Consider the following 23360-nt stretch of genomic DNA (forward strand, 5'->3'; position numbering starts at 1 on the left):
CTGCTCTCCCTTCAGAGCGACCTTCGTTGTTTGACCTCCAGATGGAGACACCGCAGGGGAGAACGAGTGATAGAAAGAAGATTAAAAGTGCACAGGGGGCGGGGTTAGCAACACGGTGGCAAATAGAAGGCACAGGGGGGGGGGGGGGGGGGGTGCAGAAAACAAACAAATAGTCCCTGCCTCCGTCTATGCTGCAGTAAATGGTTTTAATTGGTATGTGTGTAGAACATGTGTGAGTCTGCATGGCCTCGCCATGGAGTGCCTTGCTTGCATTAAACGTCGCTTTTGACGAAATGCATGTATTAATAAATGATTCTGACAGGAAGAGTATAAATGAAATAAGGAGACTTGAGGAATGAAAGTTGAGGAATGATAAAGAATGATGCCGACCAAAAGAACAACAAATTGGGGGGAAGGCGGGGCTTCGTGTGAATAATACATAATACATACATGATATTGGCTTCATTGTTACTAATTCTCTCGTTACTCACTGCGAGTCGTGGAATGCGGAAATGAGTTTGCGTCAAAGCGGTTCTCGTGAAACAGATGCAAGGCATTAAAGGTAATTATATTAGCCCGAGTAAATGAGGGAAAGTCACACTCCAACAAAGAGCATTTCCCCCTTGTGTTAACGGATCTTAGTCATCAGATCGGTGTGATTGCATGTGCGCCATCGCCGACGAGTTCAACCGACCTTAAAATTGCAACCTCACAAAGTGAAGCTTCGCGCCTAAAAGCCAAGAGGCAGACACGCCAGAAGAAGACACCGCCTCTGAAACCCGGCCCAGCGTGAGCGGCACCACTGGAATCGAATGGATCCCCTAAATGAACCATCTCCTCCCATCCTCCGGGCGGTTAAGCCCCCCCCCTTTTTTTTTTTTTTTGCCGCAGCAGAGCAATTTTTCTGAATGTCAAGCCGCCCTCCCCTTGACCTTCCTTCAACCGGGGTGCGTCCGTGTCATAAAAATGATCCCTCTCACGCTTCATTCTGGTCCTAACGTCACGTCAAACAGACACTGAAGCATCCAAATGCCTCTTTAGTCGCCCCGAGTGCCCCAAAAGTGTCCTTGCGTTGATATCACACAGCCCTCCGGTGGGAGCCAAGTGCCGTTCTGGAGTGACCTGACGCTACATCAATCCCTACTGTCCCCTCGTCCAGTGAGGCCTGCTGCTGAGGGGATGCGTTCGAGCGGCTGCTTGTTTCGGATCGGATGAGCCCATCGGTGTCGGCCAGCGATACAGTAAAGTGACTCTTGCCTGGGGGCGTCGAAGCTGTCGTAGGATCCCACGGTGTAGTGGCGGAAAAGCCTTTTGGCTCGTTCTCCGCGGCTCTCTGAAACGCAAAATCACAGATACGTCAGCTACGTTTACGCTGAATGCAAGTTCAGATTCTGAGTACTGTGACTGTAATAATGCATCAAAATATGAACTACTGATGAAAATGATCTGACACCAGAGCTGCAACTTAAAACCTACGACTGATATGTGTATCAGTGGTGAAACAGTTACCTGTAATACATCAAAATCATACTTTCAACGTTATAATCTGCTTGTTAAACTGTATTGTTTGTGTCATCAGGAAATTATTACAGAATGCATTATAATGTAATGTAATGTGTTTTTTTGTACAACCTTCTGAATATTTCTGGGAGCTTTTAGCTACAATAATTATATACAATGCTATACATAGATTACAATGAAGTACACATTTCTTGATAATTATGTGTGTATAATTAGGTTTGTAATGTATTGCTTGAAAATAATCTGAATATTTGCTTGTTTATACTTACTTTACTTTCCCTTCCAGTTTATCATAATGAATTGAAAAAAGTTGTTTTTGACTGCTGGTCAGAGAACAATTTAATCAAATTATTATTTATCAGAATCAATATTTCTGAATTTACTACAGAACTAATGAATAGTTCAAAGTAACAGTTTGACAGTGAATACATTGATGAAAACATTTAAACCTTTTTTGTATCTGTACAGTGAGAATAAAACTACAACCAGCAGTATCTTAAGTCATTGTCACATGTTACATAATCTTGCATCATCAGACCTTTGGTGAAAACATGAGACTTCTGGCTAAAAGCTATTTTCCCTTTTAAATGCCTTTGGGTGTTTTGTTTCAGATTAAGCCTGCTGTGTGTGTGTGTGTGTGTGTGTGTGTGTGTGTGTGTGTGTGTGTGTGATCACCTGATCGGTTGTCTTGGCTCCGAAGCATCACTTCCTCCACGCAGTCGGAGGGGAACCAACCCGTGCGACCCCTGACCGTTCCCTCCCAGTACCCGCCCTCGCCAACACTCAGCACTAGAGGGGGGGGGGGGGGGTTCAGGAAAGAGCGACGCGTCAGGGAGAAAGAAGCAAAATACAAAACACAAAACACAAACACCGACGCAAAAAGACAATAAGATTATCAGGACAGAACGCAAATAAAAGGTAGACACACACACACAGACATGCAAACCGCCTTCATACTCACCGAGACATACATACCTGGCGACACTTTAGTATCACTCACAAACACACACATATTCATACCTGCAGACATTGAACACAAACACATACAGAGACCTTACACCCGTGTGAGGACACTCAACAAGTCACCTGACAACACTTGGGTCTGACCCGAACCAAGCTGGGACTTGTTCATATAAATCTCTTATTAAGTTATGTTGGATAGAAGTCCACCTGCTAAAATGCACTAAATGTCAAAGGGCTGCTAATAATAATAATAATAACTTTGGGTTTAAAATGCTTTGGTACATTCTCTCAGCTCCAAAGTGTGGAAATACCAACTCTGGGAATCGCAGTCGGCAGCTTTTGATTCACTGACATCTTTTAAGAAGTTGCAGCTTTTCACGTTTCTAAATGTCCGTTCAATTCCCATCTACAAGTGTGTGGACGTCCACAAAACTACAAAACCACTTTGGACTCACAAGAAAGACAAAAAGCAGTATTGTGCCCCAGCGCACACACACACACACACACACACGCACAGTGTGTGTGTGTATCATGACATGAAAATGCACATACCCACCTTTGACCCGGTCTCCCTTACTGAAGCTGATTTCCCGCTCTCCCTGGGCCGAGTGCGATCGCGTGGCCACAAAGACCCGTCCTGGCAGCGCGCTGTAGAGGCGCCTCCGCTGGCCCGCGGTTTGCCCGGCTGCGCTGGCGGGGGCCGGCCTGGGGGGGGCGTTAGGAAGCAGGCGGACCTGAGACAAAGCTCCCTAAAGGTAAAGGTCTAAGGCGCCGAATGCAGCATGTACATGTCCTTATCAGAAGTAATAATATATTACAACCTGTTACACCCCCCCCCACACACACACACACAACCCTACAAGACCATTTCACACTGGTGGATGATTGACTAACCCGAAGAAACCATATTTAATCAAACTGATAAACCTTTAAGGCCTTGACTCAAGTAATTCACTGGTACTAAGTGCTTGAATGAGGGGCTTCAAACGTTGCATGAAGAACTTCTCCAAGCAGGCAAAAGTAATGGCTCGTTTGTTCATTGCAGTGGAAGAAAAAAAAAAGAGAGCTTAAGTGGAAGCAACAGCTTCTTTGCCCTGTCAAAAAGGGCAGGGAAGCTAAAGGTAATACGGTAATACGGTGTAAATTAAAACTACTCCGTAACAGGTGTTGATTCTTTAAGGATTTTGCTGCTGCCTCCGTCCTGAGGAGTAAAAAGCTTTGCCTCCATGCTGCTACTCCTGTCGGTTTCTGACGACAGAGGACGGCAGATGGCATGTCATATTAAGGATTAATCTGGTACGTGGTATTAAATAGTGACATTAATGTTTATTACTCTACAACCCCTTTAAATCAAAAGGAATTAAACCGACGACATTGCAAAGACAGAAAAGTGGAGGAGAGGTTCTTTTTCTCACGCTTGTCTCCGGCTCTGCCTGCTCCGGTCCTCCTTGTCTCCGATCCTCCCCCGGGACGGGGAACGTGTCCTCGCCCCTCTGGGACTGCTGGAGCTCCGCAGGGCTCCTGTGTGCTTGTAGCCCTAAGGGGACAGACCGGGATGGGGGGGGGGGCGGAGGGGGTTCTCAAATGAATCATTTGTGACATACTTTTGTCATATTCTCCTTTAATGTCTCATTTTTCCTCCCTGTAAAAGGTTTCAGCAGTTTTTAACCACAGTATCTTCTTCTAACAAACTGAACTTCTATATCCATGAGTCTAGAATCCAAAACGTCTCCTAATGCTCCTGGTTGTACCATCAAGAGCTCATAATGTTCACATAGGGTTAAAAGATATATTATTATTATTAGATAATATTATGCATGCATTGCTATTAAATGCCTCCTAAATGATTCCACAGCATGTGTTTAACGGATATTACTCAGCATGATTGCTTATTTACAACATTGGCCATGACTAAAAGAGATGTACAGGGATAGCTCAGAGTGCAGGATGCTGCAATGAGGATTGTTCACCACTAGATGCTGATCAAACTCGTCCAAAAACATCGATATAATTCATCGCCTGAGTATCAACCATTCCTCAAGTCAATCCTATTCGTTCTCTGCTTAGGAAAAAAATGACTTCCGCAGTCAATCAAATCACGGAGCAGTTTGGCGGTTTTGTGATAGTAACACAACCAGTGACGTGCGGTGAGGTATTCATTCTTTCTAGTGTTCAAAAGCTCCCCCTGGGACGTCATTGGATGGAACTTCCTACAGGTGCTCGTGGACAACCACTACCTGCACTCTGAGGTGAGACGACACACACACACACACACACACACCTGCACGGAGACGATGTTGGTCCCTGGGGCGTTGGGCACCGCCATCCAGTCGGGAAGGTTCATGCTGCTGTCACTGTTGGCCCGGAGGAAAGGGTGAGGGTGGGGTATTGTCAGAGTGCGGGTGCTCTCCCGCCTCTGGGGGGCAAACTTTGGAGACTCCACAAAGGGAACTGGAAGGTGAAAGAGTGAAGTGAACCTTTTTTTGCTGCAGTTTATTTTCCTTTTCACCCCTTCAGCCTAATTCATGGCCTAATACAAGGATCCAATGCATCGTTATAGAATTTAAAAAAAACATGACACAACACGAGGGATTCCCACCCCTCCGTTACTCACCCACATCGGTGTCCCGGTGGTTTTTGATAATTTCTCCCAGTTCAAAATGGCCGGACATAACAGCCACCTGATAGAAACACACATGCAATCTTTTGGGATCCACTGAATTCACAAAACATTAACTATTAGCTACTATTTCTTTATTCTTTCCACTGTTGCACAAACACTTTTGACCTTTTTGTTTCACCCAATGAGGCAAATTCCAGCGCCTCCTCCTCTCGTTTCCTCTCTCACACGCACAAACACAGCAGATTGTCTCAGCTGGCCCCTTCTGGCCCGACACGGAGTGAATATATTTCGATTCAGGGGTCACACACATTCCTGCCACCCGGACCCTCCGTGTGCATCGCAGCGCAACAACGGCTCAGAGTGAAATGAGGCTGTGGCCCTTTCTGCTGCGTTAAGTCAACAGGACGCTGAACCACACAAACTGCGTGTGATTACCCAGCCGAGCACGCCGTCGTTACCTGAAAGCAGGTCTGCCCATTGTTGTTCTTTGTTTCTTTATTTGCTCCCCGATAGAGCAGAATTCGTGAACAGCTTTCCTGCAACAAAACAGCACAACGCATTCATTGGAATGATGACTGCATTCATGTGTGCAGTAACATTGTGATCAAGTAGGTGTACGCTGAGGGGGAAAAAAAATGAAAAAGGGTTTTGATGATTAAGTTTATGCGTCATGTTTGTTCATTTTGTGTATTCATTGTTGACTTTGGAGGAATGACAGAAAATAGTTTTTCTTGAATAATTCAAATATTCACTCCACCTGGATGAATAATTGATAAACAAAACATAATTCAGCTTGTATATTAATCCTTTAATATTTCTTTCTGATTTCGTATTTTTGGGGGGAAAATAAATATTCTGATTAGATTACGGCTGTTTTCTGGGATGGAGAACCTCAGCTGACATTTGATCTGTTCACAAAAGTGACCCGTGCGTCTACCTTGTTGTACAAAGCACAGATGTGCAAGGCAGTGTTTCCAGAGGCGTTCTGGGAGGAAGAATCCGCCCCGTAGAAGAGGAGGTGCTCCAGATGCTGCGAGTTCCCGTGCTGACAGGCCTGAGAGGGGAGGAACAGATTGTGGGGGAGCGATGGGAGGAGAGGGGGAAAAAAAAAAAAGGCACAGAGTTTATTGAGGTAAAAGTAAAAGAAAAGAGCAAAAAAGAGGAAGGATTCATGTGGATGTTTGATATCGAGGAGAGAAAAGGTGGAAAAGGAAACAAGGATGAAGGAAAGGCAGTGACGAGGAGAGGGGGCAGAAGGTGACCGTCATTAGGTGAGACCACATTTAATTAACACCACCGCTAAAACTCAGAGGGCGAGCAAAAGGTGACATCCAGTGATAACGACACACACTAACAGCCACATCACACAGTTATTACCATTTAGTCAATTTATGTTCCTATGGCCACGTTAAATACTGACATTAGAAAAGCCGGGAGTTTTCCATTCCAATCACACATCAGCGCAGGGTGAGCCCATGTTGAGTCTATAACCGGATGTAAATCAGCATGTGGGTAACACAACAGGTAATCATGGCAAGAGCACTTCTGTTTAACGCGGTCAGAGAACATAACAAATCCCATCCATCCTGTTCCATCACAGGGAAGCCTCGAAGAGGAATATCACCGGGCTTTGCTCGTTGCTTCGCTATTATTTACAATTCGTCCGAAATGAAACAGAAAAGGTTAAGCCTTTAAAATAGCTCATGGTGGGTCTGACCCATAGAAAATGATCAGCATGATTTATGAGTCAAATCCCACTCAACACACACACACACACACACACGCACACGCACAGACAGAATAAGATGGAGGTCACGAGTGGCCGGGAGAGCTGAAGAGTCTCTGATGAAGTGTGGGGGGGATGACGCAGGGAGGAGGAGGAGGAGGAAGAGGAGGAGGCTGATACCTTGATTTGTTCCTGTCCACCTCACTGCCTGGACCAGGAGGCGGGTGGGATGAAGGGTGAAAGGTGTCCGAGATGAATGGGAGGGAGGCGGAGTGTTTCGTGGCATGAATGTTTTTTTTTTTGACGTGGACACAGAGGCGGCACTTACACAGACGCTGGAACACAGAGGATGCAGCTGCATTACAAGAAGGACGCATGCACAATACAAACAGAGGCAAGAGAAAACGCAAACACCCCCAGACAGACACAAATGGGGCCACTGTCCCCATTAGAGTTTATACGTCTACCCCACCTGATGTGTCTCGTCCCAGCCGTTCTCGTCCCTGATGCCTAGTTTGGCGTGGTGGTAAAGCAGTGTTTCGCAGCAGGAGGTGTCCCCCCCCGTCAGCACAGTGTGGTAGAGCGGCGTCAGCCCTCGCCGGTCCTTGTAGTCCGGAGACGCACCCAGGGACAAAAGGACCTGCAGCGATGAGAGGAACAAAGTATGCAAGCATTACAATGCCATAAAGGAATGATGACTTTTATCAGCTGGAATCATCCAAGTAAAAAGGCAGCAAGGAGAAATATGTGACAGCGGTTTGCAACTTTAAGCTAACGAATATTCATGGGATTTAAAATGAGAAGGAGAACCCACAGCCGGCGGCTCAGAGGGGTCGTGCGACACCTCAGGCTACGCGGGCACGGAATCAGACTCTGCAGGAAATCTTCACGCCGTTTAGCAGCTGTTTCTTTACCGTTGTGGAAAATGTGGAGCGGCAGTGTAACACAAGCAATTACTTCCCACCGAAGGAGTTTCCCTTCAACCGATCCTGTCCACTTTAAGATATGGGCGCTCTGGGCAAATGCTTTGAACGAAGATGTCAGAACGTTTTTCTCTCTTTGGTTCAATTGAATTACACACAAATAAATAGAATAAAGATATTACTGCGTCAGTCTCAGGGCAAGTCTCCCTCCTGCAGGTAGACACGGTTGTGGAGGACGGTTTTTGGCCTTTTTATGGCATGACAATGAAAGCGATTCACCTGTGAACTTTCTATAAAAGGACAACGTGTTGTTACCAGGAGGGCTGTATGGCGGTGGCCTCGCACAGCTTTGTGAACAGGTGTGAGTCCGTCTTTGGCGCGGAAGTCAATGTGAGCGCCTCCCTCCACCAGGACCCGGATGGCCTCACCTCCGCCCGGTTCACACTGCACCGCCAAGGACAGGGCAGTCTCTGGCAGACACACACACACACACACACACACACACAGTAAAACACAGTGTTTAATGGTCAGGAAGACGCAAAAGTCTTCTCAGTTTAAAAAAAAAGTGGTTTGGGGGAGAGTGGGCTGCCATGGCGACGAAGAGGAAAACGACTGAGGGCTTTAATCGTGGAACAGCTTCTGTACAGCTCAATTAATCAACGTTTAATGGCCTCTCTGCACAGGCCTTAGTAGATTTAGATTAAACAGCGATTTTAAACACGTGGAAAAAGTTGTTTAACTTAAAGGTTATTTTAACAAAATAATTCATTTTGATATTAATTCATTTAAAACGATTCATTTCCTACCCCTGACTCCGGAGATTTGTGTTGGTATCACACCACTAAGGGTTCAAAGTCAAACCCTCATGTCCCTCATGTCACGTCATGTACCATTTCGAGGTGTCGCGTGCTGCATCTTTTCCACGTGTCGCGCGAACCGAGCGCGTTAGTGAGTCGGGTCCGTCGGCTTCTCGCGTGGAAGTGCGTTTCACGCCCGTGATGGCGCCGTGTTTTTGTGTTGCGACACTTTGCTCCCGCAGCGGCTGGAGCGAGCGAGCGAGCGCACACAGACTGAAAATGAGCCGTCCCCTAAGGCACCAACGGGGCCTGAGAAAAGACACCACGTTTTTTTTTTTTTTTTTTTTTTTACTTTCAAGCGACTGCCGTACGAGCGCGGTGTGTATGATGGATGGATTGACTGATGATGGACGGGGAGGAAGGCTGAGGGTGAAGAGTCCTCGTTACCACCGGTGTCGGCATCCTGGTAGTTGGGATCGAGGCCCTTGTCTAAGAACTTGGCCATCTTGTCCACAGCGCTGGTTTGAATATAATCCATGAATTTCTTCAGGCTGGCCTGCATGCAGAGAGAAACGTGCAGCGTTTATTATGTGTGTGTGTGCACTGCAAGCGATGGAACAGTGCACTAAAGTATGGTAGGATATATATATATATATATATATACATATATATATATATACACACACAGGCACAAATACTGTGTACAGGTATGTCTATGTGGCTTCTTACCTTAGTGTGCAGTTTGGCCAGCTGCTTCTCATCCAGATTGGTCTGTTTGTACACCCTGGTTTTGTATCGAAACTGAACCCGGCAACGGAGAACGGAAAGAAACCAAGAGTTAATCCTCACGCAGAGGGCATTCGTCCTTAATTCCCTTCTCCTCTTTTTGGCCTAGATGCATAAAAATGGGGACTCCAGATGTGCTTTAACGGGGTCAAACACTGACTTTGAATTACTGAACAAAAAGCGACATGAGAACACGCAGCCGACATCATTTCTCTATTATGTATTCTTTAAGGGAGCTCTGGAATAGCACCTCCAAATATGGCACGCCTTTCTCAAAGGACTGCGGGTACTCCCTGAGCAGCCTCTCCTCCTCCAGGAACATGGCGTCGTGGCCGTCCGTGGCGGGCTGGAACAGACCGTAGTTCAGGACGTCCCGCAGAGATTCGGTCAGGGAGCAGAGCACCTGCTGCTTGGCCTTCCACACCGTGGCATCTGGGTTGAACCGCAAACATTTCTGCCGGAGAAGGAACGGAGAAGAGACGTAGGTCAGCTCTAAGTCCACAGAGAATTGGTTGAACTGGAACCAGTGAAGGAATGAAAGTGTTTGATTAATGATAATGAAGATGCAGCAGCAGCCGGACTCAAGGCTACCATAGAAACCACCTGATCGGTTTTTGTTCATCTCAACCCGAGGTCACTAACTGGCGGACCGCAGTCCCATCCGGAACCGGACCAAAAGCTAAATACATTTAAAAAAAGACGGTTGTGATTTAACCGTGACAGCGCAATTTTCCACTGCGCAGCTTTGGTCGTCTTTACGGTTGTGACTTTAGGCGCTGACCAATTGCATTCGAGTTAAACCATTCGACCAATCGAGTCTTCGCCAGCCGGGCAGGACGACGGCATCGTCTCCACACTGCGGACGGACGAGAGAGGTAGCGGCACATTACAAATAAAAAGACGGTAGGAAGAAAAAAAAAGATTTAAGAAAGATCAAAATTTGAGATAAAGACGAGCGAGACGGAGATGGCGAGAGAAAGAGACGGGTGAGAAAAATGGACAGCGAAAGTAGGGCATTTAATCCACAATGGACGGACTGGTTTCTGTTCATACTTCCCACTGCCAGGACCCGTTGAAACGTCATCATGAGGCGCAATGAGCTCCTGATGCATTCAGGTACAGGTGTAAAGTCCTGGCAGGGAAAACTAGATCTTAATTCTTCCACTTCTGGAAATGTGAAGCAGAAAGGGGGAAATTCAAGCTTATCTTGCCGTTATTTTTATTACTATATAGCACTTTATTTGAACATGCAGAAAATTATATTTTATTTATTGTCATTTTTAAATGCAGCCCTACTTTTATTTAGTCAATTGGGGGAACATTATTTTTATTTGCAGTCACACATATGTTCAGTTCTTTGTTACGTATTGTCAAAGGAGTTTTAGAATCGTACTGAATTCATTTGATTTGTCAGCCGTGTATTGATTACATGCAAACGTTGATACAACTCTATCCCTCTATTCAATCACACTAAGTAGTCACATTCTGATCGGACCTTGCTTCTATAAATGTTCTCTAACTGGACCTCTTCACATTTTAGTTGAAGACCCCTGATCTAAACTAAGAAACAGCTGTTCTGAAATAAATTTAAAAACAACGTAAAGGAACCTGGAGAAAAAGGCTAAATTACACAGACCTCAGGCTGCAAGCCGCCACACATGCTGCTAAATGAGAATGTTGCAAACTTGAACCACAGAAATACGTTTCACACGCTGGAAGCAACAAAGCGGACGTGAACCGGCAAACGCTTCTGTTCTCAAACAGATTTACTCCAGGAACGCATCGGGTGGTTTTAATCAGAGGACCCAAGGCCCTGAGAGGTAAAAGAATTCATTGTTTTCTAAATATAACTTTGAAGGTGGCACCCGCTGTGTCACTCTCTACCCCTCAAACAGCCAGGTACACATCACCCGACGATGTCTTTACAAAGCAAGCAACAGTGCTGAATTTGTCTTTTCACGGCCTCAGACACGATCCCGAGGCTCTAACCTCGGTGACCGCTGCACGCCGGCGTTCTTCCCCCCCGTGAGTCAGCAGGGGGAGACAGCCTCAGAGGCAAGTTGGTGGTTCCCAGGTTCCACCGGACAATTTGGTGCAGCTTTTACTGCGTCTCCGCCGGGGTCGTCAACGGCCAAATGCACAGCGGCTCACTTCACTCACTGTGGCTGACGGAAGGTTTTTTGGCACCTCTCTCTCTCTCTCTCTCTCTCTCTCTCTCTCTCTGTCTCTCTGTCTCTCTCTCTCTGTCTCTCTCTCGGTTATTGCCCACAGTGGATTTGGGCTGTTCTCTGACCTTGAGGCAGCAGCAGGGTGATTGGCTGATGCAGCTGCAAGGATCCCAACCCCTTACTGCATTGCTGCATGACCAATAAGTCTTAGAACCCAGAAGATTCACTTCATCTTAATCTCTTAAATCTCTTAAATACATATCATGCACATATATACAATATCAAATCATTCTACAAATTATACACAAAATAGACACGTAATGTGTGTGTGTGTGTGTGTGTGTGTGTGTGTGTGTGTTTCCCAGAGATAAAACCCTGCATAGGTGGGTCTTTTTGCAGAGGAGTAACATTTCACCCTCTATTTTATTCAGTGTCTCCGTTCCTGCACAGCCAACCCGGTCGCCACGGCAACCGGTTCATTAGTGGAGCAAGCAGCTTGTTGCCTAGGAGACGTCCCTGTGTTCCCTAGGAGATGGGGTACTGGAAGGGTGTGCATGTGCTCGCGTGTAAGCCTGTGTGCATCAGATTGGATGGATTTTTGTGTGTGTGTGTGTTACAACACAGGCTGAACCAGAGTGGAGTAAAAGGGAGGCAAATATCTATAAGACTTTGATTATGACAGCAAAAGAGGATTAAACGATGTGTCTGTTTGTATTAAATATCAAAGATGAACCCCTACACGCTGCACTCAGGGCCCCCATGAAGGATGGAGTCAAATGATCTCAAGTTAAACACAAGACCAGCTGGGTGTCATGAATGTTAAGGATTCTGTCATCTTGCTGCAGGAATATTCCCACATATTCAAACTTTAAATCCGAAACACGTAAAGCAATTGAGATTTCAATGTGTGTGATGACTTGTCCTTTTTTCTTGAGAAGTTTCAGATAGAGGATTTTACCGAGGTCGACAAGAGGCTTATTGATCTGGATACATACAGGAACACGATTGATCCTACGGCTTCAAATTGGCCAATTAGGGCTCATCACAGATTCACATGGTTCCTCACAATGCTACATGATCCTGTATTAAAAACATGTTTGTTATGTTAGTAATGCAATATTATAGACTGTGCTTTATTTAAAATCAAGGCTATATATTCATAGACAGCATTGCGACTTGTAATAAACCTGGAATGTGCTCAGTGGTTGAGTGTTTTCGGTGCTCTCCACTGCTCAGGGAGCTTAGCGTCTTAATGAATATCCCACTAATGGTTTGTAGTCGCTGTATAATGACATTCTTTCACTGGGAAAAACATAAAGCCACAAACGCCAGATGTTTTTCCCTTAAATTCACACTTCAAGCTCGTATTCTGGTTGATCGGTGCTTAGTATTATCATCTGAATTTAATTTAACCATTAAAAGAAGTGATTGATCATGATGAAAGACGACTGAAATGATATTAGCCCATAATACAGCACGACTCTTCTCCAGTCTTCTATATGTGGAATATTTTATTTATTAAGCTTCTCCTTTGGATCATTTGTGTTGAAAACCAGACAACAACACTCAGTAAAATCTCTATTTCTTTCTGCATGTCCTGATTCTGAATGCACAACTTTGACTTACTATAAACATGCGTTTTAATGTTGACGTTGGCTTTAAAAAGGGTCTATTGGAGCTAAAAGCTAAAGCCACAGTTATCTACTACAAACTTTTAGATAATGTGGTGGTATATCAATGCAGCGTTAAGCCCTTCTGTTTCTCTTGTGGGTTTTTTTTTTTTTTTTTTTATCATGTAGACCAAAATTCTGTCTCGTCTCCCGAAGCTGTGATCACACTTTCCCACTCACACACGCCCACTCGCTCCGTCCATCTTCCCTGTCTCTGTCTTATTCTGACTCCTCCTTCCCTCCCTCTCTCTGCCTCCCTCTGGTCTTCTCCTGCAGGCAAAGTGCAGGGGGACTAGAAGCCTTTAATGAGATCTATGGGGAAATAATAACCCCCCCCCCCCCACACACACACACACACATCTCCTCCACTGACAGACACACTCACAAACACACACGTCGGCTATGTCACCATTTCACCGACATGCGACCTCTTCACAGCTGGACACCGCGTTGCAGTCTGAGAAGTTCACCTGTCTTATGTCGGCCCTGATGTGTGCGTGCGTGCGTGTGTGTGTGTGTGTGTTTCCAAACAGTTTGTGAGAGCCAAATACTGCCCGAGAGGCCGCTGCTTGCCCTTCGGAGTTTGCCGAACATAATTTGTTTGGCGCTGTTTAATGCGAACGCCGACTCGAGTGCACACACGCAGCGGTTTGACAGTTTAATGAACCTCAAACTAAACTGACATCGACGTCCCGCCGTGAGAGGAACATTTCGGGTCTTTGTGATCCAGATATCAGACTGTCGCCGAATTAATGGACCAGTTTCCTTATGTTTTGTGGGCGGATCCACTAACACAACTCAGAGCAGGTAAAATATTCAGCTGCACTGAGCGATCGAATTCTAAGTGCACGTTCCCTGACCTCCAGGAGATAAAATGGGACAGAACGTCAACCGTGCAGTTTATCTTTCATCCGCATCTTTCCCCCCCCATCTTCGGGCTTGAGGAGATACCCGACCAGCCGCATTACAGCCTGACCTACTAAAAACAAAACTTACTAAGCCCCTGGATGCTTTCCACACGGGCCCAGACGCCCGTGGCTCCATGTGGCGATGAACAGGCAGCTCCATCCCCACCGCCATGCAGGCTCGTACAGATCTGCTCAGGGAGCTTCAACGCAGCGAGGGGGAAGACCCTCCGAGACCAGATGTTTCCCCTCTGGGGGCTCCGTGGAAGCGTCTCAGGGGAGCGTAACTAACGCTCACCTAACACAACAAAACGCTTTTTTTTTTTTTTTTTTTTTTTATGAATGCCGAAAGCAGAGCTGCTCAATCTGCCCGATGTGTGTGTGTTAATCCTTGATTGGCTGATCAGTTGATAGCATGAAAAGATGAAAAGATTCATGCCGTTTTCACATTTCCTGCAAAAGATTAAAAACGTGTGTAATATTTTTCTCACAGAAACTACAAGTTGCATTGTGCTAATCCGATGGATGCGGTTTACAGACCTAAACATTACATGCGAAAATAGCATATATTACATTTCATTTTAATGAAAGGTGGCGATGGTGATTCTGTAATGAAGCTCCATCAAATGAGACCTGACATCGAGCCGTACTGCTAAATATTCTGCCAAAGCGTAAACATGAGGCCGATTTCACAGTGTTTGTTTGAGTCACTCATTGTACGTCGCACAAAATCCTCCCCCCCTCACTTCACAACTATCGCATTTGCGTTGTAGAGTCACTCCCTGGTCTCATTACCACACAATTAACGAGCAATTAGATTTTATTGAGGCTGAATTAGCTGACATGTAGAACAAACCTAATGTACTGGGAGTGTAACACGATATTACCCACCACCAGTGAGTGAAGGAGGAGGACTGGGACATGAGATGAATCAGTGGGAAAAAGAAGAAAAGAAGATCCGAGGGTTTTTGTTGTCAATGTGCAGGATGAGAATGGGGGACAGGAAGTGAGAAAAGGTCAAATGTCAGAGGGTCAGAGGTGTGTTGAGGTCGTTACAGTCATGTTTCAGTGCTTTTGTATGTCAATTTATGCATTCTTCTTTTTTCAAAAGAAGCTAAAAGGGCTCAAACACACCGTACTGAACATGCTGTAGAGTTGGAATGACAAATGACAAAAGTCTCACTCATCTGATTAAACTTATTGATCAATAATACGTGTATAATGTACACAAGAACAAGATTCTTGAACTTGTTCTTCATTTCAGAATTTGGTTTTTATTTTGTTAAAAGATTTGAAGCGGCAGGAGTAGACCAAGAGTGGCTGGATTTTTTTGACAAAATAAATGTGCAATGCAAATGTGACGATTGAAGATTCAATGTGTAAGATCAGTCCAGAATATGTGTAATAGTGGTGGAACTGTGTGGATCACACTTTTCTGTAAGGTGGATTTCTTGAAGAAATTTGGAATCATTTGGAGTACACAGAACGTGGAATATTAACCATTTTAAGGGATATTTAATTAAAGGATACAGGTAATTGGCATAAAATAGTGCTTCAGCCTTAAAGGTCAATATCAATCAGCAACCCAACAATTTCTTCACTGGCCACTCCGGTTCGTGAGGATTTAATTTCTTACACCTTTATTTTTTTCAGGCGGCTTCCGTTTAATAAACTCCGTCTTTTCCCCATCTACAGTCGTGTCGTTTAAATGGCCTTGATCCTGCATCCGTCTACTTTGATCAGCTTCTCTCTGCCTCCGTTGATCCTTCATCGCTGTCCTCGTCTTCGTGCTTCTATCTACGCTGCCTCTTTCTGCCCCATCCCGTCTCCCTCCGTGTCTTCATGTGACCGTTGTCCAGTATCTGAGTTTTTTTACCCCTAGCTTGACTGAGCGTTCTCATCGGAGGCCATTTATCCATATTCTTACAAGTAAACATTAATGCCGATTTGTTAGAATAAATAGGGAAAGTTACATCATTCATGGGCGGTTTTTGAAAGTACTGAATCAAGCACACGTGGACACACACACACACACACACACACAAACAAACACACACACACTGCTGAAAAGACCCATGCGCAGATCAATAATAAATCACACGGCAGCAAGAGGGAGGAAGAAGCGTCGAGCGAGGCTTTTATAGTGCACTGGATGGTAAATATCAAAGACACGCACACAAACAGGCCCCCACAGATGCATTCCACTAATTAGCAGTTTGGTTTTTTTTTTTGGCTGATGGTATAAAGCCGACACATCACGGAGGCCCGGCTGGCTTGATGGAAAAGAGAAAGAAGACGGAGGAGGAAACCAAACGGCCTGCTGTTTGTCAAACACAAAGGCAGCTTCCTCATCCTTAGAATTGCAGCGACGACCGAGATGATTCACTTCAACGGGTCACTCGTCAGAAAAGCGCGGGGGAGATGGAGGAAATGAGGGCGTAGCGGCGGGAAATGCCACACCAACAACAACAATAAGGGGCTTTATTGCACCGTTTAGAAGCTCAACTTCCCTGCTCTCTAAATCCTTCTTGTGATGTTTTTACAATCGAAGCATCGCCTGCATGTTCTCCCTGGGAATGCTCGTACGACCTGGTTCTGTCTCTCCGTCCCTTTCTCTCTGGAGGGGGGTCACCTTGAAACGTCTCCCCTCGCCCGCTCAGATCTTTCTTTGCTTGCGATGCAGTGAGACAGGAGACAGGTGGAGGGACAAGGAAGGACAATCTAATCGGTGTAAAAACGGGACATGACCTCTGAGAGTTTAAATTGACTGACCACTCGATCAGGTCACGAGACGATGGGCCCCACTCACCCAATCATCATGGTGTGCAGGGTCATGCCCGAGGCCCCTGAGATCTTCAGGGTATGTGTGTTTGTGTGTGTGTGTGTGTGTGTGTGTGTGAGAAAGCACTGACTGTTTGCTTGATGTCCGGGATGCCGATGCGAAACACCATCATGGCGACGTGAGCGTCCTCTGATGACGTGGCGCCGGTGTTGCGCTCCTTCGACCTCCTCTGCGGCTGCTGCTGTACGTGATTGGCCGGCGGTTGGTGCGCGGGTGCGGGATTGGACGAGTAGGGGTTGGTGGCGTGTCCGGGGTTTCCGGAACGGATCTGTCTGTCCCCGGGGGGTCTTCCGGCCGGTTTACCTGGCTGCCTGTGTCCCTCCCCCCTGCCCACACGCGACAGGCCGCCCCGCCTGACTTCCTCGACCACCTCCTCCTCCTCCTCATCTTCCTCTTCCCCGTCCAGCTCGCCGTTCTCCTCCTCCTCCTGGTCAACATCACCCTCATCTTCGTCCATTTCCTCCTCCTCCTCTTCCTCCTCCTCCTCCTCCTCTGCCCCTGGGTAGAGATGCCGACTTCCCAGCATCCTCAGTTGCTCCTCGTCGCTGGACAGGGGGCTGAACGGCATCGTCATGGCGACAGAGAGGGCGGCACTCGCGGCAACGCCATCATTCCCAGAGAGACACTGCAATGTGGCGAGGAGAGAGAAGACGTGATGAGACAAAGTAAAACTGCAGAGGAAGTTTGAACAGTTTGAAACTCTGGTCTCCATGGGAACCAACACGCTGTGTACTAACTTTATTACAGAGGTATTTCTACAACATTAGCTTTAAACTAAAAAGTAGATATAAAAGACAAACGTGTTGATTTTTGAAAGTGTCCCTCGTTGTACCCGTGATAATTATATCAACTGGTCCTTCTTTTCATCTGGAAAATTCCCAATTTAAAACAATTACTGGGTTGGTTGTCAGAAGGTTTGCTCCCCAGTCATGAAATGGTTTTGTGTGAGCGACCTCCTGACCTTCAGCTCAACACAAAATACCACTCATTCACTCGTCCCATTAAGACATTTTCAAAGCTCTCTGTGTGACACCTTTGGCCAAAATGTTGAACTTTGCCACACAATTTTATTTAAATTTTACACAAGCACACCGCTCCCTGGAGGACCGTACTTTCTATTTAAATGTTTCCACAAATCTTGTTCCACAGCTGCTCGGTTATTATTATTTATCCATTAAAAGCTGCGTGAGGAATCGACCGTCCGCCTCGGTAGACTAAAATATTGGTCCGACACTCCACAGGAGACACGTTCATCGCTGCATGTTGTACACTTACGCTTGTAGCAGACTACAGCTCTGCCTGTGAAGAGCTAAACACGCTCTTATTCCTGCCATCGCCCCCCCCGAGAGAAGCCAGAAGTCACTTCAGGGCGTATCGAGTGGCGATCGTCACTCCCTTCAAGTACCAACTGAGCACCAAAACACTCTCTGTCCCCGGTGGCTCCTGGTGGCAACCTGCGCCCCAGCTTGGGTGTGTTTCAGCACCGGCTCGCTGTGGACAGCTCCACACGGAGCCAAACGGCAGAAAGTGAAACGCGGTTCAGACCAGATGGGCCACATCTGGAAAGAAAAAGGTTGCCTCAAATTGCTGTTTTTTTGTTTTTACTTGGATATCAGGTACAACAATAATGAGAGTGCTTTAAATAGTGACTTGAGTTTGGACTGAGAGCCACGTTGTTAAAGGGGAAACGAGCGTTTGACACAAAATGACGCAGAGAGTCCTCGTGAGATAAAAAAAAGCAGTGCAGCTCAGCAAGAAAGAGGAAGGGAGAATGAGAAATGAAGAATGAAAAGGAAAGGCTGGACCTGGCATGTGGAAAGGAGCCTTTTATCTTTCACATGGTTATCTGCTCGTAATATAAAAGCACCGCCCCAATTGTTACAAGTCTCTTTGACGCAACCGTCGGGAATCATTTATCTGACGCCTCTCTCGGACTTTTCCTTTTCTCCACTTCTCACACAAGCACACGGGCCGTGTGTGACAATTACCGGCTCTCTGGCAGCGATTCGGCCTCCGACTTCTGGAAAGCTTGTTAGCCGGGAAAAAAGGAAAGAGACGGCAGACAAGCTGTAGACGATTAACAGACAATCCCACCGTGTCAACCTCTAGACAAGAAGCCGAGAGGAGACTTGACATCCAAGGACATGAATCACTGTGAAAGTATTTTAAATATAAAACGGCATGAACTGAACTCTATGCTATTGAGTTTCTAGAGCTACATTGTATTTCTAAAGCTTCGGAAAAAAAGGTTTAAAAGCCTCCCTTGAATGTAAATTAAAATTAACGAGGACTCCCGTTTAAAGCTGTTTCTGAAGATTGAGAGGAGAGCTGGAGGAATGGAAGAAAAAATAGAAAAATAAAGGAGGCTTGTGAGAATATTTAGAAAGAGGGAATAAACGACTGGGGAGGAAAAGAGGGCTGGAAACCACCTTTATGAATGGAAATTATGAACAAAAGAGACAAGGGCACAAAGACAGTGAGGAGCAACCTGGAGGTGCCAGCGCAGATATGAAATGAACAATCTATATTTTTGCATAATGCTGAGTAATCAAAGATAAGGGAAGCTAGAAGGGAAGGGGAGAGGACATGGAGTAAGGGGGGGGGGGGTGATTAGAGAGGGAAAAGAGGAATATTAGCAGCCCTGTCTCCTAGAAATCAAGTTCCCAAAATACTAAAAGAAAAATCGTACTGTTAAACAAGCGGTTCATCTCGAACAGGTAGGGAAAATGATGAGAGGGAAAGTGATAATTAGTACCTGAGAGAAAAGTCATGACTCACACCTTAAAGGCCGTCGCAGCGAATGCAGGAGCTCACGCGCGCGTGACTTTGTGAAGATGAAGAGGGCGATGGAGCGATTAGACGTTCTCCTAATGCCAATAATCATCTCACGCTCTTTATCTCTGGTTTGCAACTTTGCCCTCGGAGGGCTGTTTCAGATTCGGGTCGTATCATTATCACTTTCGCCCTCACTTCCCCCGAGAAAATCAGAGGCGCTAACCCCACGGAAACAGAATGTGGTTTAGCGGGATCTATCAAACATTCTGATATTATCTCTGCCATGAGATGTGTCTCTGTGCCTCTCCATCTGTTTGTCCATTTTTAGACCCATCGCATCAATACATTTTCTGTTGATTCATGACAATGGAGTTATTTACAGCTTCTGACAGATGTATTTAAGTGACTGTTTTATTACGTATGTCTCCCAAACTGAGCATGCGTGCTGAGCAATACGGCCCCTTTAAAAACTTTGAATTTGACCCGCAGTGTTGTGTTGGACTGCGGGCCCCTGTTCTGGCACATTTGTTATAAATTCATTTGATTGACATCGGATAGCTTTTGTATTAATCTGTTCCATCTGTTTGTCGTTGACCCAAAGGCTATTCTTGCTTCTTATGATGCGTTCAAATGCTGCGGTGTTTATGTAAAGGTTTTTCTCAATCTCAATCACCCACTTTTTTACAGCATCTGACAATTGATTGATTGTCACATCTATTGGCCGTTATAAATCACATGGTTGACATGTTTTCCCATGGTTGTCACAATTTGTTGTGTTTTGCTTCCCTGTAGACACCTTGCGCTTGCTGATCAGATGCATCCTGGTGTGCATTGTTCCTTTCGTCTGTCGATAAATGTGCCCGATGTGCACTCAAATCAGCAAATGTAACAGGTGGGCTGGTGATTTAGGTGGCAACACACTTGTCAGAAGGGAAATGTTAAGATATTCAAGCACGGGGAACGAGAGGAGGCCATTTAACATCTGTTTGAAAAGATGGGAAAGCCCCCTCTGGAAGAAGTGACATGTTTAGCAAATCTGTGTTTTGGCAAAGGGAAAGATGGATTTAACCAGGTGTAAATGTAATCCAAAATAATCATTCAGCCCATCAATCGAGCCTGCCGTTTGGTGCCGAAGGTGATGAGGTCCCTTTCTGGTGTGACTTGGTAGAGCCTTGGCCTGGTTCTGCTAAGCTTCCGTCCATCTTATCTGCGTGATGCCAACCGAAGACGGATATCGCACCAGCATCTTGACTCTTAACCTCCCTGCCTCGCTCCTTTTTTTTCTTCTTTTTTTTTTTTTATCTCATCCAAACAGCTCCCATTTCCATCTCTCCCTCTCCGGTTCACCCTCTATGTAGGACAGTGTACAAAGATAGATCTTTTCAGTGTCTCGGTCCCCAGGAAATTTCACTGGGAAACTTCCAAAGAACAGATCGCCCCACTTTGCCGCCGCTAAACTGGAACGGACAATTTTCTTTCCTCCTTGTTTGACATCTGAGACACAAAATGGCCCTCCGGCGCGCCGCCCCCCCCACGCGGACACAAACCTCCAGCTGTGCCTGACGGGGGTGGACGAAGACTAGTAATGGGTTTAAAACTTTGACCCTCTGGTCAATTGAGCAAAACGCGATCTTCCTCCGAAGCCCCGAAGCGCTCAAGTTGGGGCCGTACGTCACAGAGCAAATCAATCGAAACCCCGCAGGGACCCAGAAGGGCTCGGCCCAAACCAGAATGGAGCCTTTGCTCTACACATGTTCTGATGTAACCATCCCCTTGTGTTACTTAAATAGGATGAGCGCCAGCAGCGGGGGGGGCGGGGACGTGGTTTGAGCTTGAGAGGAAAGGGCGGGGTGCTCGACAGCGTCACTGATATTCTCGCCTTCTTGTGTCCCCGAAACTCACCGACCTCATCATACGTACCGGTGGGAGCTCGGGGACGTGGTCATTGAACGACCTTTGAACCGAAGACGAGGCCATCACTAAAGCTGTACATTTAGGAATCCGTGAATGTGAATGTCTAAACTTTTTTTTCAGGAGGCTCATATGGGGCACGATCGATATCTGTGCCAAATGTCTCCATCTAGACCAAAACAGTGGACGGAGTGACTCAAAAAACACAATGTGTCATAAAGCTCGGTCTCCGTGCACTCAAACATTCGTCTCTGAAGCTGTGAAGTGACTCAAAGGCTCATTGTAATGTACACGAAAGGCCAAAACACTCCAGCTGCCAAACTCTCTCCGACACACATTGAAATCAAAAAGCTTTCGTGCTGACAATGAGCCCAAAGAAATCGAACCAGCGCTGCTTCTTTGATTGGTGAGCATCAAATGAAACGCTACTGTAGTACAGGAAGAGGATTTGGAGACATGTTGGGGGGAAAAACAATTAGACCGATTCCCACAGGGCTCCCTATATATAGTCAACATTAAATTATAGTGAAAATGTGAGTGGGTGTGTGGAGCCACATGAAGACAAGAAAGAACTGAGCGTGCAAGCTCTTCCTGAGGCGTAAGAGTGACCTCGTAGCCTATTTCCCTGTGGTTTAACATGATGCTTCTTCAGGCTACCAAGCCGCACGCAACACACGAAAATGATTGGCTTGAAGCCGGGCAAGTTAAATAAGAAAGATTCTAAAAAGCAAAAAGGAATTCATTAAAACCTCTGTTCTCTGTTCTCACATGTAAAATGTATTTGTAACCAAATGCTACTTTGGTGACGTAGCTCATTTGCTTAACTACTTATTAAACAGTTGATTGAGTTGTTTACGATGAGCTGCTGAAGCTTGACAGCAGATGAATGTCAGAACCACACGCAAAGCATGACTCTTATTTTGAAAAGCCTTTGTGCAGCGATAGCATGTGAACAAGATATCCCAGAATTAGTATGCATTGCTTTGTAATCTCCGCATTCTCCTCTCGGATGCTAATGAGCTTCAATTTGATTCGTAATTCATTGCACGCGATTAACCAACGGATTTACATCATAACAAAGTCATCTCGTGTGAGCGCAAACGGCATTTTCAGGAGGCCGCGGCGTTTGCAGAAAGCCCCTCGTCACCGCGCGCAGGAGACGGAGAGCCCGGATCCCGTTCAAACAGCCCGGGCGCTCATTAAACAGCTGCATTGTGTGTTCCTCATCGCTACTGAACCCCGGCGGAGCCGCTCTGAGCCTCCGTTTGTCCACGTGCCGCCGACTCGGAGGGCCGCAGCCCACTCGCTGGTATCTGGGGCCGCATTAGATTGGACTATTATTGGGCTCATGAATAAATCAGCCACAATGGGAGGGGAGGAGGGGGGGGGGGGGGGGTTTGCTCGAGGGGATACTGCCTGAACATACGAGGGGCTGTGAAATATTAAAGGTGGATGCTGTTCCGTGGCTGCGTGGTGCCAAACGGGCGCCTGACAACCAGGGCCGACGTTGGGTTTTGATCGCGACCCGGCTGGGAGTTGACCAAAGCGTGTGCGGGACACCTTGAAGCAGGAGAGCTGTGATTCATGCTCGCTCGTGTTTAACAGAACGAGGTGGAGGGAGCAGAGGGCCAACATGATGGACGGGGTTTCAGAAAGATTCAGAGTAAAAGGGACATTTTTTTTTAGCTTCCTGCGGATCAGCGGCGGCTGAATCAGCGCTTTTTTTCCCCAGCAGGCTCCGTGGTTTCAC

General features: G+C 46.2%; 1 protein-coding gene across 1 annotated transcript in view; it reads right to left on the reverse strand.

Moving 5' to 3' along the window:
• The window catches only part of shank1 (SH3 and multiple ankyrin repeat domains 1), a 47357-nt gene that overhangs the window by 18775 nt on the left and 5222 nt on the right, over nt 1–23360 (reverse strand). Inside the window, exons 2-15 of the mRNA XM_062566155.1 lie at nt 16995–17549; nt 9590–9793; nt 9283–9354; nt 9001–9109; nt 8072–8226; nt 7306–7473; nt 6045–6161; nt 5566–5643; nt 5099–5165; nt 4766–4935; nt 3900–4021; nt 3041–3189; nt 2197–2310; nt 1258–1333 (exon numbers count right to left, since the gene is read on the reverse strand). Coding sequence (XP_062422139.1) covers nt 1258–1333; nt 2197–2310; nt 3041–3189; nt 3900–4021; nt 4766–4935; nt 5099–5165; nt 5566–5643; nt 6045–6161; nt 7306–7473; nt 8072–8226; nt 9001–9109; nt 9283–9354; nt 9590–9793; nt 16995–17498 — 2105 coding nt within the window. The 5' untranslated portion in view covers nt 17499–17549. The remainder of the gene's footprint in view (nt 1–1257; nt 1334–2196; nt 2311–3040; nt 3190–3899; nt 4022–4765; nt 4936–5098; nt 5166–5565; nt 5644–6044; nt 6162–7305; nt 7474–8071; nt 8227–9000; nt 9110–9282; nt 9355–9589; nt 9794–16994; nt 17550–23360) is intronic.

The sequence above is a fragment of the Pungitius pungitius genome, chromosome 12, assembly GCF_949316345.1.
Source record: "Pungitius pungitius chromosome 12, fPunPun2.1, whole genome shotgun sequence".
Lineage (NCBI taxonomy): Eukaryota > Metazoa > Chordata > Actinopteri > Perciformes > Gasterosteidae > Pungitius > Pungitius pungitius.